General features: G+C 37.8%; 1 protein-coding gene across 4 annotated transcripts in view; it reads right to left on the reverse strand.

Annotated features, from left to right (window-relative positions):
- Window positions 1-565: 565 nt before the first annotated feature.
- Window positions 566-17295, reverse strand: part of mgat4a (alpha-1,3-mannosyl-glycoprotein 4-beta-N-acetylglucosaminyltransferase A) — a 55742-nt gene continuing 39012 nt past the window's right edge. For 2 of the 4 annotated variants that reach the window (XM_034922348.2, XM_034010754.3), the window contains exons 9-16: window positions 16527-16641; window positions 13869-13999; window positions 10186-10293; window positions 8460-8653; window positions 4325-4403; window positions 3331-3391; window positions 2897-3009; window positions 566-2078 (exon numbers count right to left, since the gene is read on the reverse strand). In XM_034922348.2, the coding sequence (XP_034778239.1) occupies window positions 2052-2078; window positions 2897-3009; window positions 3331-3391; window positions 4325-4403; window positions 8460-8653; window positions 10186-10293; window positions 13869-13999; window positions 16527-16641 (828 nt within the window). In that variant the 3' untranslated portion in view covers window positions 566-2051. The remainder of the gene's footprint in view (window positions 2079-2896; window positions 3010-3330; window positions 3392-4324; window positions 4404-8459; window positions 8654-10185; window positions 10294-13868; window positions 14000-16526; window positions 16642-17295) is intronic. The other 2 variants (XM_059028816.1, XM_059028817.1) reach the window with 2 other exon arrangements.

The raw sequence follows: 17295 nt of genomic DNA on the forward strand, positions 1-17295 counted from the left end.
ATCATGCCAGATTATTCCAAGAACTCAAATAGTTATTTCAGGTGGAAGCCTTATTTAACTCCCACATTGTTCTAAAAGAAGCAGACAGATTATCATAAACCAATAATGGTTAGGAACAAGAAATCTGATCTCTGGTCTAGATTGAGCTTTATTTCCCTTACAAAGTACTGAATTACTTCTAAAAGACGTGACTACCCAAGTACACAAGCAGAAATGTGATTTACTGCTGAAAAAAGATGAACCAAAAAACCGTTACTGCCCAATCTCAAATCATCCATGACATACAGGCAGCCATTTTCAAAGAAGTGTCATTTGCTTCCTGATGAATTTGAAGAGAAGTTTTTACAATTTCGGCATTTCTAACAAACAGTACCAGCTTGGACAGATCGGAAATGCTGATCTGACCCCCGTATGATAGCAGACAGCCGCAACCTGCCTCCACATGTGTAATTGAAGTTGTATCTTTGTAAGTGCACATTTATTTTTATTTTTTTATTTTTTTCTCAAATTGAGGGAATATCTTAAATTCGAGGGAATACGGTAAATACCAAGCATTGCAATAACCTTTTATATCAAGGTAAATTTTATTTCAATAGTACACATAAAATCTGTGGCACATACATGAAACATAATGATGAAAGGCACATGACCCATAAAGGTTTATGATTGTAGCAGCAACTGTTAAAATAAAGAACCTCTGCCTACAAAACCACAATGTAATAGGACAGTGAAAAGTTCTTCATGAAACGGTCATCTATGTAAAAATGTAAACAACAAAAAAAATATTTAAAAAATGTATGTAAAGTATAGCTATAAAATTAGTTTTACAAATGATTCCAGAATATCAAATGGATTTCACTTTTTTGGTAACCCTTACTATAAATATGGAACAGCAGGTGTTAAGAGTTTCACAGACCTTTTTCTATAAAACACGTAACACTTTTCGATTTACGGTAAACTGGCTATGATATTGAAGGTATTTACCCCAAGACTGTTTCCATTGTTTTATATTCTGGTCAAAATAAAAACACATTTTGAAGAAGGACGGCATAAAACACTGTGTATTTGGGGGGAAAAAAAAGTGTGTATAACCGAATCTCATGATGACAAATTGTTGCCAAGGAGTGTAGAAAGTATTAATGTTACAAATAAACAACACTTTACTAGTCATTCTTATAAATATTACCTAGTGTTGAGTATTGTATGACTGGTCTTTAAACAGACTGGGGGAAAAAAACAAACAAAACATTACTAATATTCTGTGCAACAGCCAATGTCCAACGAGCAGTTTTTCTTACTTGGACAGTTAAGTACAATATATGTAATTTGAAAAATTACAAGCATTACTGTGCTGAAATCAAATATTCTTGCAGTTTTAACAAACAAAAGCACAAATGTGTTCAAGAACCCTGACAATTAAGGCACGTTTTCAAATATGCCTTCTTAAAGACTGAAAAAACACTATCAAAAATGAAAAGGTATTTGATAAAGAATAATACCTCAACAAGAAATAACTAAATAGCAAATTTAGATGTGTTTACAACACCTACTGATTAATAATCCTATCAGAGAACATTTACATGCGTCTCATTTTATAAATAAATTAAGTCACCACCACTTTTCATAACATAAATTAGGGGCTTTACAGAAACAAAATATAAACCTAGACAGAAAGACGGCTTCAACACAGAGATACTGACAAATAAAAGTACAATTGCTCTACAAATGACAAAACGTACAACTCTCAATTTTCTACATTATTATTTGAAATGGATTGTAGGGGTCCCATTCATATTTCTTGGCATTGATCTTTTTTTGTTTTAGGGCGTTTTGAAGCATTCAAGGAATATTTTCTTGTCTAACGGCCTAGTTTTAAATGATTTTCTACAGTAGTATTCACAAGAGGTAGAATGAAAAGCATGAAACGTATCCAAACATATCCAAATGAAAGTATCAGGCATGTTTTCTACCAGCTCTGCAGTCCTCGGTGTTGACATTCTGTGTGCATCAACTGTTCTGAAGGGGTCACACTCTCTCTCTGCTATTGCTGGTTATCTTGCAGCTTTTTTAATGTGCATCTAAAAATGAACATTGAAAACATTGTTAGTGTGATTTTTGAAAGACTGTTTACACCCACAGATTAAAACTCTTTAACCTCTAGCCATTATACTATAAGCTCATAGCTACTTTGTTAGAGCCAGTCAATCTACAGCAACAATATGTTTGTCTATAAATACCCAGCATATAGTTCATAAAAAGTTTTGTACATATTCATGGCAGGATGCATCAGTCCAATTAAGGATACATATTTTCAAACAATTAGAATAATAAACAGCACTGTACAATGTATCAAGATAGGATGTAAATGACGACACTTTAAAAATATAAAAAATCATTTTTAAATATATAAATTTAAATCTAAATTTAAATAAGTCTAGTAAAATACTATATCCCTTTAAGAGGTATAACCATGGTTTATATTTTAGCTGTAAATTTGGTTTATTTTACATAAGATGGCTAAATGTGCACAGTGATTTGCAGCTCAAGGCTGTAAAGCCACTTTCTGGAAGTGTCAGTTATTCTTAACGGTGTTCTGACATGATGCAATGATAAAACCTGGCGTGCATGCCCAAGCAGAGGTCACTGCTCTCGGGAAGATTCAGCATGCCATCCCACTAGAGCAAGCAAGGACTTCAATTCTAAACATCTTCTAGTTACATGTCACTCTTTCCATTAAGATCAGTGTCCAGGGTCACATGTTTTTTTAATGTAATATGTATATCCATTGCAGGGATATGTACAGTATGCTGCTTGCATGTATTTTCTGGTTTAGTAGCTAAATCCTATGGAATGATAGCCTGACCTATTGTGGGTTGGAGCGCTATCGAACCCTCACCTCGCTGAGTATCGCCCACACGGCAGAGTCCTGCAGGACTGAAAGCCGCAGTGCAGAAATGGGATTGAAGACGGGATCAACTGCAGACTCTGACACTCCATTTTCAAATTTTCCTTCATGGCACAAAAAAGGAAAAAAAAATGGTTAAAGTCATTGACTAGAGGAACAAAGTACTTTAACACATTCATTTTTGTTTCTTGATAAGAACTTGACCTTGTGTCAAAAGGCAATTAAGAATAAATGCCCTGTATTCAGTCCTTCCTTGACTTGGCAGAAAATCCCCACCCAGCTTTACTGTGCATCTAGATGTTACTATTTCACTACTGTTGAGGGATATATTGTTTAACGGTATTACATCAGATGCAGTAATTGTAACTGTATTGATAACACCAGGAAACAAAAACAATTCCGTAAACAAAAGATAAACTATTTACCTATTCTGTAAAAGCCATCATCTGTGCGTTTATATTTATCTTTGGTTTTCAATCCAGTTTCCTGAAAAAGGATTATGGGATTCAATAAAATCGCATTATTCTCATAAAGTAATAAATTGAAATTCTGTCAGCGCTTAATAGTCTATACTTCAATTCCATGGTTTTGGACCATGATAAGGTATTATTCAATTGGAAACATAATGGAAGAAGCAGGACATGGGAAGAGGGTTAGTAATTTAGAAATGATACACTGTTTTGGCCAATACAGTTTGCTTACTGCATTCAGACATAGGCTGGTTGTGCATATTGAGTGACGCCATTCAGATAAAACCAAGGTCCTATTGTAAGTGATTGCAGCAGCAGTTGATGCACAGTTCACACCCTAGTCTCGAAGTCGCTTTGGATAAAAGCATCTGCTGAATAACTAATTAAAAATAATATCAAAGTCCTCTGAATTTGTTAGCTACAAGTTTTGAACAGTGATTGCTGATCATTTTACATCCAACTAACATCTAACTGCTCTGGATCGTATATATCTGATCAACTGACACCATGCGATTTAGTTCCTTTGCATGATATGACGGCATTATTTTCTACCTTGTAGATACTGTACCATTCAACCTCCTTCTAACACAATGTTCCTGCTTCATTAGTAGTTAACTAGTACTTTAGCCAAAGTTGTTGGTGTCATTTTGAATTAAGGACATCACTTTCTTTTCTTGTTCAACCACACAATGTTACAATGTGTGAACAGATGGTTTTTGATACCAGTGACTGAGAATATCAGCGTTTCTCAAAACATCTGCCCCTCAGTAGACAGGGTAGATGTTTTCTACATTTTAAAGGGTGTGTCCGATGACCTTGGCACAGGAGGAAGGAACACAACCCCTTCGAAGACAGTGGGCTGTTTTAATAAAGTGACTGTCCTGTTTAAAGTATGTACAAGCCCTCTCAAGTCCAAGGCTTTGTTTGTGAAGCACACTGGTATTCTTACCGAAAAAGGCAGGATTTCAACAGTGGTATTCTGTAATTTGTCTCCTGGATGCTCAGGGTTACCACTACGAAATAGATATCTGGAAATCAAACAGAGACAGGAGCATTAAAGATAATGGCAAATCCAAGGATCAAACCACAGGTAATCACTCAGCATTTATGGTGGTACAGCCAGTGTTAAGTTTGAGGTTTGCACTGATTCATCAGGAATTCAAACAATTCTCAGCAAAAAAATCTTGTTTTCTTAACAAAACTACTACCACTAGAAGGCAACACTTCACACTGCAATGCAAGTCCCTACACAGACACTCAGATTTGTCCTGTTTAATTTGAAAAGGCAAAAGTAAATTGTGACCTTCAGGGATGCTTCGTTGTGGATGATTCAGAAGCCTGGAGGTTATATGGCAGCTAGAATAAGGTATCAGATAAACCAGGAGCACATTCTGTCTTTTATTCCACTGGGCACAAAAAAATAAATGGCTCCTAGCTGTATTTTTTTTTTTTTTAGCATGAATGAACTCTCCATTGACTTCAACGATTTTCATATTAGAAGATAAAAACTGTCAAACACTGGCAGCTTCATGATCTTTAGATACTAGCTACTAAAGCCACAACCAGTAAAGTCAACAAATTAAGAACGCATACTTGAGATGACTGTATTGAAAAACAAGATTATATACAGTACCACATCTACTACAGACAGCAGTCTCTGGGGTTGCCATGTAAATACTATGTTTTGATACAGGAATCTGTAGGCATTATTTACATTGTGCTTCTCAGTCCCGCCTTGTAATTAGTGGATGTCATTTTTATAAACTGTGAAATGAGTCAATGTTTGTAAACCATGCATGCTGGCTTGAAAATTATTTTCAGCTTTTCAGTTCTTATATGTTGGTTGAGAGCAATAACACTAACAACTGGGGGGAATGAATGAATGAATAAATAAATAAATAAATAAATAAATAAACAAACATCAAAACATTGACAAGGCATTAGATGTTTCGTCATTTTTTTTGAGAATGTTGTAGTTACAATGTTCTTGCCCTCAGCCAGTGATAATAATAAAAATACTCAACAAGCTGATTTGCCAATTATGTTCAGCTACTGCTATCATTATGTTCTGCTAGTGAACACTTAACATAAAGCTGGCTAGAGGCAGGAACATGGTAACTAGCAAAATTAATGTTTCAATATAAAACATAAATCAGCCATCAGATGCTTCTTCATTTGTGGGATTTTTTTGTTTGTTATAATATTAGAAGTACTCAAATCACCATGTAAATTACTACTAATATTTGAAGATTAATGTCATGTCCTCAACCAAGTCCATTCACATAAATAACATATAATCTTAAAAACAGTACTTATCACTATTTAGACTTTCCACATGGAAAAACAATTGTGTACATCCCCAGCCACAACTTTAAATAGAGCATTATGGAGAAATTGATCTCCATGTAAACACATGGATACACAGGGAAATGTGACGAATCAGGTTGCAATTGATTATGAAGATCTGTTCTCAGATAACTTACTGTACCTGGTTAAATAAAGAATTGATATCCTAAACATGTTTTACCAGTTCAGATGTGATCAGTCAGTCTGTGTGCAGCGGTTGCCGACCAAGACTGACTGAGACCGATTAGTCATAAGGGTGTCAACCTATGGTGAAGCAGGTTTAAGTGACGTAGCTTGTCATGTAACTTGTCATACAAGATGGTGGAATATTGACAGCTTTAGTTCCACAGGTAAAAACACATTAGTCTTGAATTGCTCCGAGTGTCCCGAATTAAAAAAAAATACCAGATATGTGCACTTTTGAATCGTTTTTTTAGGCGTTTACTAATCAAAGGTAAATTATGAATTTACCTTTTTATTATCAATCTACTGGCAGCGTATATTTTCTTGCTGCGCAAAACAGAAGTAACCGGTGCGTCGATCTCCATAGGTCACAAATCACAAGTCCCTAGATCCACACGCAGAGAAAAAAACGCCAAAGTCAAATAAAAAAATCAACAGTTTGGATTTTATTTACCACAGGCTAAAGTGTAGTAGACAAACTTTACAAAAAGTCAAACACTACCTGAAACGTTTGCACGGTGTAAATGGTCAATAGCTAAATTAATAGGCTAAGCGCTTCTTTTGGTTGCCTCGCGGCGCTGTCTCCACCGTCTAATCAGCATACGATGCCATGCATAATATGAGGGTCGCTATGTTGGGCTAAGTTAATACAAAAATGTGATCAGGGCAGTATTAATTAAATTTGCATACATAGAAATCACCAGTATCTAGTTGTGGTCAGTAATTCAGTCTTAGCAGTGTGCGACACCCAGTCGTAAAAAACTGAACTAACGTCAAACCAAAACTGATCGCAAAATCTGTGCATACTCAGATGAGATGAGTCGGGACGGCTTAAGTCGGGCAGTGTGCAGCGGGCTTTATTGTCTTGGGAAATAACTGTTACTTAGAAAGTAACCAACTTCTATTACATTTCTCTCCAGTGGCCTGTAGTTTAAAATTCTTCTCTGATGACCTGCCTGTGGTTTATCATCCAGCCACTAGCAGGTGCTGCAGCTTTCCTTTTGCAACGTCCAGCAGTAAGATGGGACTTTGTTTGGAAATAAAGGATAATTGATTCAAGCATTATGGCTCCCCAGCACATTATTGCTAGATGCTTTCCTGCAATTGCTCTCTTTACAAAACACATTATTGTCCTTCTACAAATACTACAAGTTGTGCCACTCCACTGTTTTTAAAGCAGTCTTCCCTTGTTGTTCCAAGCTCATTTTTTTATGTTCTGGAACCATAACAAATAACAAACATGGTATTTAACGTTCAATTGCTTTGAGGGCAAGTAGAAACACCTTGGATCAAATTCAATTTTATACGAACATACAATTCCTGACTGCACAGAAGGAAAACTATGATAACCTACTTCTTATGCCCGATACTCTTCTCTTTTTTTTTTTAATTTAGTAGTTGCCAATTATTTGCATCATTTTCTCCCTAATTTAGAATATTCAATAATTTTTAGGCTCAGCTCACCACTAACACCCTGTGGCAGTGTGATCCCGCCTTGTGCGTATTGTTTGTTTATATGTTGCATGTAGTGTGTTAAATGTTGGTGTACTCTACCTTTGCTGTATCCGGTGTTGATTATGTTGTTGAATATATTCTGGATTGTTATGATATTTTTGTTCACACATCATAGGTCAGAATACCATCCTCAACTTGAAGACATTGAGAAAGACATCTAGTTGAAGCTGTTTGTCATTGAAGTTTCTTATAGTATTTCTAGATCCTCCAGGAGAAAAATAATTTCTCTTAAATAGATCTGGACAATTAACACATCCAGATCATTCTCCCCCCTGCAACAATGTTGGTGCTATGCTTGAAATGAGAGGCTTGTGGAAACAGAAAACCTGCACAATTGCATGAGTGGGAGCAAGATCTAGACACACTCTACAATGCACAGAGGAGAAATTATCTTTCTCCTGGAGAATGCTCAAGAGAAACACAGGTTGAGAAATGCATTTCCATCTTGATTATAATAAGTTTATTGCTGCATACCAGACAACACAGGAAACTGTTTGTAACACTTAAAATAGCAAGATGAATAAGAGCAGGGTGTTTGCACGAAAAGTACCAAAAAAGTGAAGTAGGGAGGGGGTGAGGAGAGTAGGAAAGGAATTTTTGGTAAAGTGGTACTATGCTTTTGATTACATTGTTGGATCACTTCCAGTCACCAGAGACAGGTTGAAAACATGGTACTGACACTGGCCTAATCAGGAAATCATAGTAACTACAAAAGAGGTTTTATCATACTTGATCTTTTCAGTTCTCTACACTTGCTGTATACTGTTTTTTTTACATAAAGAGAAGGGGGTTAGGGGGGAGAGAAGTCGTGAAACAGTGAAGATGAGTCTTTCAATATTAAAACTGGGAGCGGGAGGGAATCATTTGTGTTGATCAAATGCATTGTTGACTCATAAGATTTCTATGCAATGGCTCCTTTCTTCACTCAAACCAAGTTTATAAGACTGCTGGGGTCAGCTAGTGTAAACACTCTGAGACTGAAATGACTGTCAGGAAGCTCTGTTGTCTACAAACCCCTGTATGTCATTTTGATGACTCACCTTTCAATATTGACTGGCCTGTCAAATTTGAAGAGGATGTAGTCCCCAGCAGTAGGAGTGATGGCCCAAAAGAAGTCCTCCCCCAAATAGGTTTTCTCCAAGGTATGTCCCTGGTACATTTTGAGGGAGGTTGAAACCTCAGCTGGTGGGTTCACATGGATCTTGTGAAGTAACGGCTTCAGAAAATCTTTGTCCTGACAGAAAATAAAAGAATGATGAGCAAAGAATTCGACATGAAATTAGGGATATACAAACTAAACAAATTGCTTTTTTTGTTTTGCTTTTTTTAATGTTAATTTAAAATACTAGCTGTTGTGTGGTGACAAAAACAAACAAAAAAGGAATGGTTTTATAAATGGTTTCTGTCTCTCCATAATTAACCTATTATATATATAGGGTGGGAAAGTCTAGTCATTGAAACATGTATCATCGAGCATTGTTTTCTTGTTGGCACATATGGTTCATTATTGTATTCATGATGAGTCGTTTGGTTGAAAGAATCACCTATCCCTTATTCATTCCTGAGCCTCTACCAAGCACAGTCTGTCAATTGTGCCAAAGCATTTATGTGTAAACTTTACTGTTGAATAAATTGATAAGGAATTCCCTTATAATGTGCCGACTGTTTTACGAGGCAACTCCTAAGAGACAGAAAAGTCCTTTAATCTGATGTTAGTTGTCTCCCAAAATAGTTTACTATGTTATATAATGGTAAGAGCATGTTAAATCATGCATGCATGCATAGACAAATTAGGAGTGGTAGGGTAAAGCCGGACGCATCTCTACATGGTGTTGTGTGGTATTAATTGACGCCACAATTGGGGGGGGGGGGCCTTAGTGACGTAAACTCATAGTTCTCGATAGGAGGGAAAGCACATTGACCATGGTTTTAACCCTTTGCGGTCCATTGTCGGACTGGGTCCGACATTGCAATTATTCCTCACAGGTCCTTTGTCGGACTGGGTCCGACATCATTATAGCAACGCAATAAACGGGTGTTTAGTCGTTTTTTCTCCGGAAAAAGCCGAGAAAACCATTCAATTGCCGAGTGGTAGCGACAGGAGCCGAGACAAGTCGGAAAAAAAAAAAAAAAAAAAAAAAAGGCGTATTTCATGAATAGTCATACATGGTATCAGGTATCAGATAATGGGCGTCCATAATAAACAAGCTGGCTAAGTGCGTCAGTGCACTGAGACTATCATGGACATTTGCAGAGCTTTTTTCAGATGTTATAGTAATAAAATAATGACTTGGATCGCATTATTGAGGAGTTTGGTGATAAAACGAGTGATCTGGAGATGATCGATCGGTATGTACGACTATTATTATTATTATTTATTTCTTACACAGCTGAACGCTATAGCAAACAAAAGGCTGGGGAGGGGCTGGAGATGCCTAGTGTGTGCTTTGTTGATATGCAGGGCCATTTAAACCCGTTTGACTGTGAAAAAAAATACTTTTAAACAGCGCGTATAAAATTAACTGCGCGTGTGAAAATTAATTAGACCTGGCGTGCCTGACGCGCGATTAATAAATGGACCGCAAAGGGTTAAAGAATACAGGACATGTTTATTGAAGCGAAAATAATAGTAAGGTTCAAATAACTGTAGATTAGGCAAAAACAGAACATTGCCAAACTTAAGCACATTGATAAAACACACACTAATTGTTATACTGCAAAAAAGTGTAACCATGTATTATGCAACACAAGTTGGGGTCATCTTACAGTGAGCTTCTGGATCTTCCCAGCCAGAGAGGAATGCAGCCCGACGTGCTGGAACAGCGATGGCCTGAATCGAACTCGCAGATTGGACTTCTGTCGCTCGCAATGTTTCTGAGAAAAGAAAAGCGAGAGATCCCTGCTAAGAACAGAGCATAGTTTGAACAGATGGGGATGGGGAATGACAGGCTTCATTAACAGGAGTATCATTAAGCTTGGCATCCCAGTGTAAGTAAAGCTTCATAAAACCAGACAGGCCTTTCAGAAGTATTTTATTCAAGTGGAGAATCTCTAGTTTAGTTACCATCTCAGGGGTGGACATAAACCTTGAGCCACTGTGGACCTCTTCCGAAGCCGACACTGCTAATTGAGAAAAAAAGCCTGGTGGTTTTGCGTGTGATGTCGACTTAATGTCCCAAGCCCAATTAGTCCTCGAGAGAAAAGGAATAAATAACCAGTGAATTAACCCTCTTCACTGACTAGCCCCTAAACTTAGACAATTAAATTAAGAGTTTACTTAAACACATAAGCTTGTTACCTTATAAAGTGTAGTGAAAAAGACTCAACTTCAATGCAATGGGATTCTGGAATCTAAAAGTCCTGCTAAATGCAGTAATGATTGAAAGACTAAAGAGTAATTGGTTTATACTGGTATGTATTTCAAATAGTCAAATACAATCTCTGCATTTGTTTGGTGTTAAGCAACCCCTTCATTTATCAAAATACAGAGCCGAGGGACAGCTATAATGGTATCTATATAGCATGGAAATGTTATTTGCATGAAATATATTCTTCACATAATGTATAAGGGACAATGGAACTGGTTTAACATAATACAAATATTGTTTAAAATTACATTTAGGGTCTCCCGAGTGGCACATCCGGTAAAGGCACTCCCCCCGGAGTGCAGGATGCCCTATAGCTTGGAGATCGCCGGTTCGAATCCAAGCTATGCCACTGCACACCGTGGATGGGAGTTCCCTGGGGGCGGCACACAATTGGCCAAGCACTGCCCAGGCGGGGTAGGGGTTAGGATGGCGGCGGAGTCCATTGCACACCAGCGCCCTGTGGCTGGCTGGGTGCCTGCAGGCCGGCCTGTACGCAATTCAGAATTGCGTGGTCCTCCGATGCTGTAAGTTCTGAATATGGCTGCACAGCGGGCTTGCAGAGTGAAAAAAGTGGACGGTTGACGGCACTCTTTTCGGTGGACACGAGTGCTCGTCTTCGTCTCTCCCGAGTTAGTTCGGGGGTTGCAGCGGTGAGTCGGGTTGAATAATAAATTGGATATTCCAAAAATTAGGAGAAAAACTGGAAAATGAATAAAAATAACTGTTAAAAAAAAAAAATTACATTTAGCTGTTTAGAATCTGTTCCATTCACCAAAAGAGGTGTTCTGCTATTTTTTGTTTTATTGTGTATGTTGGAAATCTATATGGAAATTAACATTTGCATTACAGCAACTGAATCATTTTAACCCAATTCAGAATTGATGGATTGGTAATCTCAATCTCATTAACAAAAATAATTTTGATACTTGCACATATGCTGGTAAGCAAGAATGCGCTACAAGAATAATAATTAGGTATTTTTAGCAGCAACATTTCAAAGATAATGGACCAATCTGCAAAAAAAATCGTATTATGTCAAAAATACTAAAACAAAAGATTTGCCATAAACAAAACAGCCTATGCTTCAGTTTTAAACAGTTAAACTTGGAAGCATGCAACCTGTCTAGACTGGTTTCATACAATGATCTCTGCGAATTAATAAGGCAATTCAACAAGGTTAGAAATTCAGTATGTATGATTTAAAAGTATATTGTTTTTATTTATGTATTTATTTTACTATATGGCAATTACTTCTACCAGTACACAATTAATAATTACAATTATCAACTGCAAACCCCCTTTTTTTTTTTTTTAGGCTTTACAGTAATTAATTCAAATGAAAAAAAAAAGATTTATTTCTTAGCAACAACTACAGAACATGCTGGCATATGTTAGCATATTAAATAAGATTGATGGTAAATACTAAATGCCGCAGACATTCTTCAAAATTTAATAAGAGACTAAGCTAATTAAAAATCATGATTGTGTTTGGTTTACCAGAATAATGCATAGCCTAAACTGTCAATATCAAGAATTAAATTCAAATCTTTATTATTTCACTACAAAAAGTCGGTTTAGATTTAGATATTTTCCTTGGCTTGGAAGACTGCTGTAGCACTGAAGCACATTAACTTGTCATCATCTTACATTTTATAGTTATTCTTAAGCTTTAATTTCAAAACATAGTTGGAGTGTTCTTAAACAACAGTGAGATGTAACCATTTATAATCAATATAATTCAATGCATTCGCTTTCTGATGCCCACTTAAAAACTATTCAAAAATGTTCAAAAAGCAACAAAAATATTTGAAATATGACACTAATTGCTTCTGTGAGTCTGGTCAGTCTATTGTCCTTGATCACTGCATGGGGGCAATAAGGGCTTGGACATCAGAATCTCTGACCAATTTACCAGGTACCATTTATTTTGTTGAAGACAACTATGCATAACAACCTCTACATCTGGACCACTTACTAAAGGTGATGACAGTGTCTTCACAGCAACAGCCATTTCCAGTTACGAGCGGTGTGTCTACACAAACGCTGTGTGGTCCGAGTTGGTTATCAGCCAGGGAACTGTCAGTAATAGGAGATCATCTGATCTCAGTGCTTGGCTAACTCTCTAGACTCATTTCCATCTGTAATTGAATTCACACAGCCTTGGTTTTGCTTCACATCTCATAACCAATTCTGCTGGCATCCAAATGACAAATGCATCGGAGCGGAGAGTGTCGGATTCCTGCATCAAAGGTGTCTGGTGATACGTTATGGTGTCATGGGATCTTAATGTCCTTGCGTCAGAACTTCTTAAAGCCCCCTAACATGCTGGAATAGTGATTGAATGTATTCCTATAGGGCAGAGTGCCCCTAAACTGAGTCACCAAAATCACTTCCTGCAGCACCTGATATTTTTTTGAGGTCACTGGTTTAAAAACAGCTCATTAAGGCTTGAATGTTTGCCAGAGGTGATTTACTGTAAAATTAATTATATTCTTATGGTCCAGAAAAAAAGCAGCAGTCACAATTTGAAACTGTAAATCTTTCCTTACTATTAATATAAAATTGACCAACTTGACGTCAAAACATAATCAACTATCGGTATGTCGGTGACATAGATACTGCACCAAGACTGTAAATACAAAATATGTATCCACTATGCACCGTGTGCAGATTTAAAAATGTACATGACATACAAAAAGATGCCTCATACAACCCCAGATTCTGATACTCACTTGTACAAAAGTATGTACTTAGCAAGTTTCATTGCTATTGGATAAAGTTATATAGATATACATTAAACACTAAGAGCAACAAACAGACATCCATATGGATGGCCAACCACTTCCACAACATTGCCAGAGGGGGGGTAATAATAAATGGTCTGGTAGATGAAACATCAGTTTCTTCACAAACCTTATTTTGTATCTAATTATAGCTACAATCTGCTCAGGTTTGACAATTGAGGATCAAATATATACTGACTAGCAACCTTCACTCCTTGACCCATTTATCAAGGAATAGCAAAAATGACTCAATTCTGGGTTCTCCATAGATTGCATGTCAGGGAACCAAAATACATACCGCATCTTTCTCTGGATTGCAGGCTTTTACCCAGAGGATATGATCAAGCAGCCAATCAATGGGCTTCTCCTTATAGAACATGAATATGAACTCCACAATCAAGTTCAAATCAGGAGCCTGAAACATCTTCCCTGTAAAGAAACAGGCAATCACTATTGAAATGACATCACAATGGCGTTACTACAATGTAATTTAGTGGTGCTCAAACCCAGTGACTTCCAGTCTAGGTCTCCGTTTCAAATTTAGTATGGACTTTTAATGGTTAATGTAGACTTGGAGGGGTGCAAACAAAGGGGGTTGTGAAGTATCACTGCTTTATATTGGTGGCCAAAAGCAGTGTCTAGCAGTACTAACTTCGAGACTAAATAAATGTTTTTACCTTTAAAGCACATCAAAATGCCTCAATGATATATGCATGGTGTGTGTGTGAATTCATAATGATTTATTTATATACATTTTATTACCTTGACAAATTTTTCATAATCCATGCCAGTCTTAATACTAAAGTAGCCCTCAAGTTACTTTAGCAAGCAACTGTAACAAAGATATGCAGCATCAAATGCTCACTTAAATGTTTTCTCTCAAATAACAAAATGGGTAAGAATACTATAAGTCATCTGTTTATGTTACTGTATATCTGTGTACTACCCACAAAGCTTCCCCCCCTACCCACAAAGCTGGCCGTCAACTGGACCTCACCTTCTCCAGGGCCTGCTGCCCCTCCACCCTCTGTCACCCCCCTGGACACCTCTGATCACTATTTCATCTCTTTTTCTCTGTCTCTCCCTGCTCCTCCTACCCTCACTGTCACCTCTTGTCGTAACCTCCGCTCTCTCTCCCACTCTGTCCTTGTCTCCACCGCTCTCTCTCTCACCTCCCTCCTATTGACTCCTTCTCCCAAATCTCTGTAGACTCTGCTAGCTCCACCCTCTTCTCCTCTCTCGACTCCTTCTGTCCCCTCACCTCCCGACCTGCTCGCCCCTCCCCTCCCCAACCCAACCCAACCCAACTCAACCCAACTCAACCCTGGCTCTCCTCTGCGCTCCGCTCAGCAAGAACCACACTGCGATCTGCTGAAAAGAAATGGAAGAGAACCAAACTCCCTGCTGCCCTAGACCTCTACCACACTCTCCTCTCCTCCTTCTCCTCTACTCTCTCCTCTGCTAAATGTACTTATTTCCAATCTATAATCCAAGCCTCCACTAACAACCCATGTAAACTATTCTCTACCTTCTAATCCCTCCTAAACCCTCCTACCATCTTCTTCCCTCCTCTATCTCCTCTGATGACTTTGCCTCTCTTCTCTTCTAAAATCTCAGATATCCGCATACTCTTTAACACCTCTCCCTCCCCCCCACCCCCTCCCGCTCCATCCCCTACACCCACTGCATACCCTACTAACTCACCCTCCTTCTCCACCTTCTCTCCCCTCTCTGACTCTGACCTCTCCTCAATGCTCAAGGGTCACAAGCCCACCACGTGTGCCCTGGACCCCCTCCCCACTCACCTCTTTCAAGCTGCTGCTCCTGCTCTACTTCTTTTCATCTCCTCCCTTCAAACACTTCTCTCCTTTCTGGTCTCTTTCCCTTTGCCTTCAAAACAAGCCTCTATCACTCCCCTCCTCAAAAAACCTACCCTCGACCCCACCTCCCTCCAGAGCTACCCTCCTGTCTCCCTCCTACCATTCCTCAACAAAACCCTTGAGCGGGCTGTACACCGCCAGCTCTCTGCTTTCCTGTCCAACCACTCTCTACTCGACCCTCTCCAATCTGGCTTCTGCTCTGCTCAGTCCGCAGTGGTGGAATGACCTTCCCACAGATGTCAGGACTGCCCAGTCCCTGACCACCTTCCGACGCCTCCTCAAGACTCGCCTCTTCTGACAGCACCTGTAGAACTCCTCTTTTCCCTCTGGACACTTATCACTCTTCCTTAAATGAGCTTTACTTGCTCTTATCTGCCCCCTATTTTACTGCATTTAATCCAGTACTTTAGGAGTACTGTAATCTGTCACAACTGTTATTTAATCTGTAGTATTTTGTATTTAATTATTTCCTGATGTAACTATCACTGACACTTATCTGCTCCGTTATTGAATCATATTTTGTCATATACTTGTACTTGCTAGAACCAAAGTCATTGTATTTTTATCTTGGTCTTAATTGTATTATTACTTGTACGGGGATTCTTGAAATGTATCTTTGTTTACGACTGTAAATCGCCCTGGATAAGGGTGTCTGCTAAGAAATAAACAACAATAATACTACTTTCGGGTCTTGATAATTAACAAGAAAATGACTGGCATCTGAATTTAACATTCAACATAGAAAACAACATCTATTTTTTTTAATGATTATAATATAACACCAACTACTTCACAACGATACATTTTTTATAATGACAATTGTGGATTTATTTAAAAATGGCTAGTCATACAAGACACCAACTAGACAGTAGATGTGCATTCAGTGGTTCTGAATGTGGTGGAAGGTTATGAGGTCATGATTTTTGATTGACGGTGTTATTGTTTAGTTTTACAGAACCAGCACAACATACTGTAATGTTATCTGCTTTATTCTAGATACATGCAACACTCTTGCTACGGGTCTCGGTGACTTCTTATTATTAGTTTTAGGCCACACAAACGAAGCATCTCCCTACCTATAAATCCTAGCTGTGAGAACTCTAAAATCATCCAATCTTCTGAAGAGAGCTGAAGGGCAAAGTTTTTCATGGTGATGAAGTAGTTTGGTTTGGCAACAATGTCATCTTCAAGCTGTGGATAAAAATTAAATTTATAAAATGATATGCAGTTAATGCAAGACAGGTTTGCTGAACTTTTAATTTTTTTTTTTTCAAATTTAATTTACAAAAGTAATCTACTTAAATTTACTTAAGAAATATTTAACATTTGGACACTCAGGAGACCAAATGTTTAAGTGGTTTGACTTCAAAAGAAGAGTTCTACATTTTGGCAGTGAATAAACACTATTAAAAACATTCAATCAATTAAAAACTACAGAACAACTAAAGATGTACCATGCTGGAACAACAATGCTAATAAAACGTTTTTATTATAACCCTGGTTCCTTGAAATAGAAAAGTAACCATTACCGAATGGGAATTTACCTCTTAAAGACCCGAAACCCGAATAAGATACAGTGCCGTGAAAAAGTATTTGCCCCCTGTCTGATTTTCTGCATTTTTGCATATTTTTGACACTGAATGTTATCAGATCTTCAACCAAAACCTAATATTAGATAAAAGGGACCCTGAGTGAACAAATAACACAAAAATTTGATACATATTTCATTTATTTATTAAAGAAAGTTATGCAGCACCCAATGCCCCCGTGTGAAAAAGTAAAAAATCGCCCCCTTAGACTAAATAACTGGTTATGCCACCTTTAGCAGCAATAACTGCAACCAAA

This window comes from Acipenser ruthenus, chromosome 8 (genome assembly GCF_902713425.1).
Source record: "Acipenser ruthenus chromosome 8, fAciRut3.2 maternal haplotype, whole genome shotgun sequence".
NCBI classification, from domain to species: Eukaryota; Metazoa; Chordata; class Actinopteri; order Acipenseriformes; family Acipenseridae; genus Acipenser; species Acipenser ruthenus.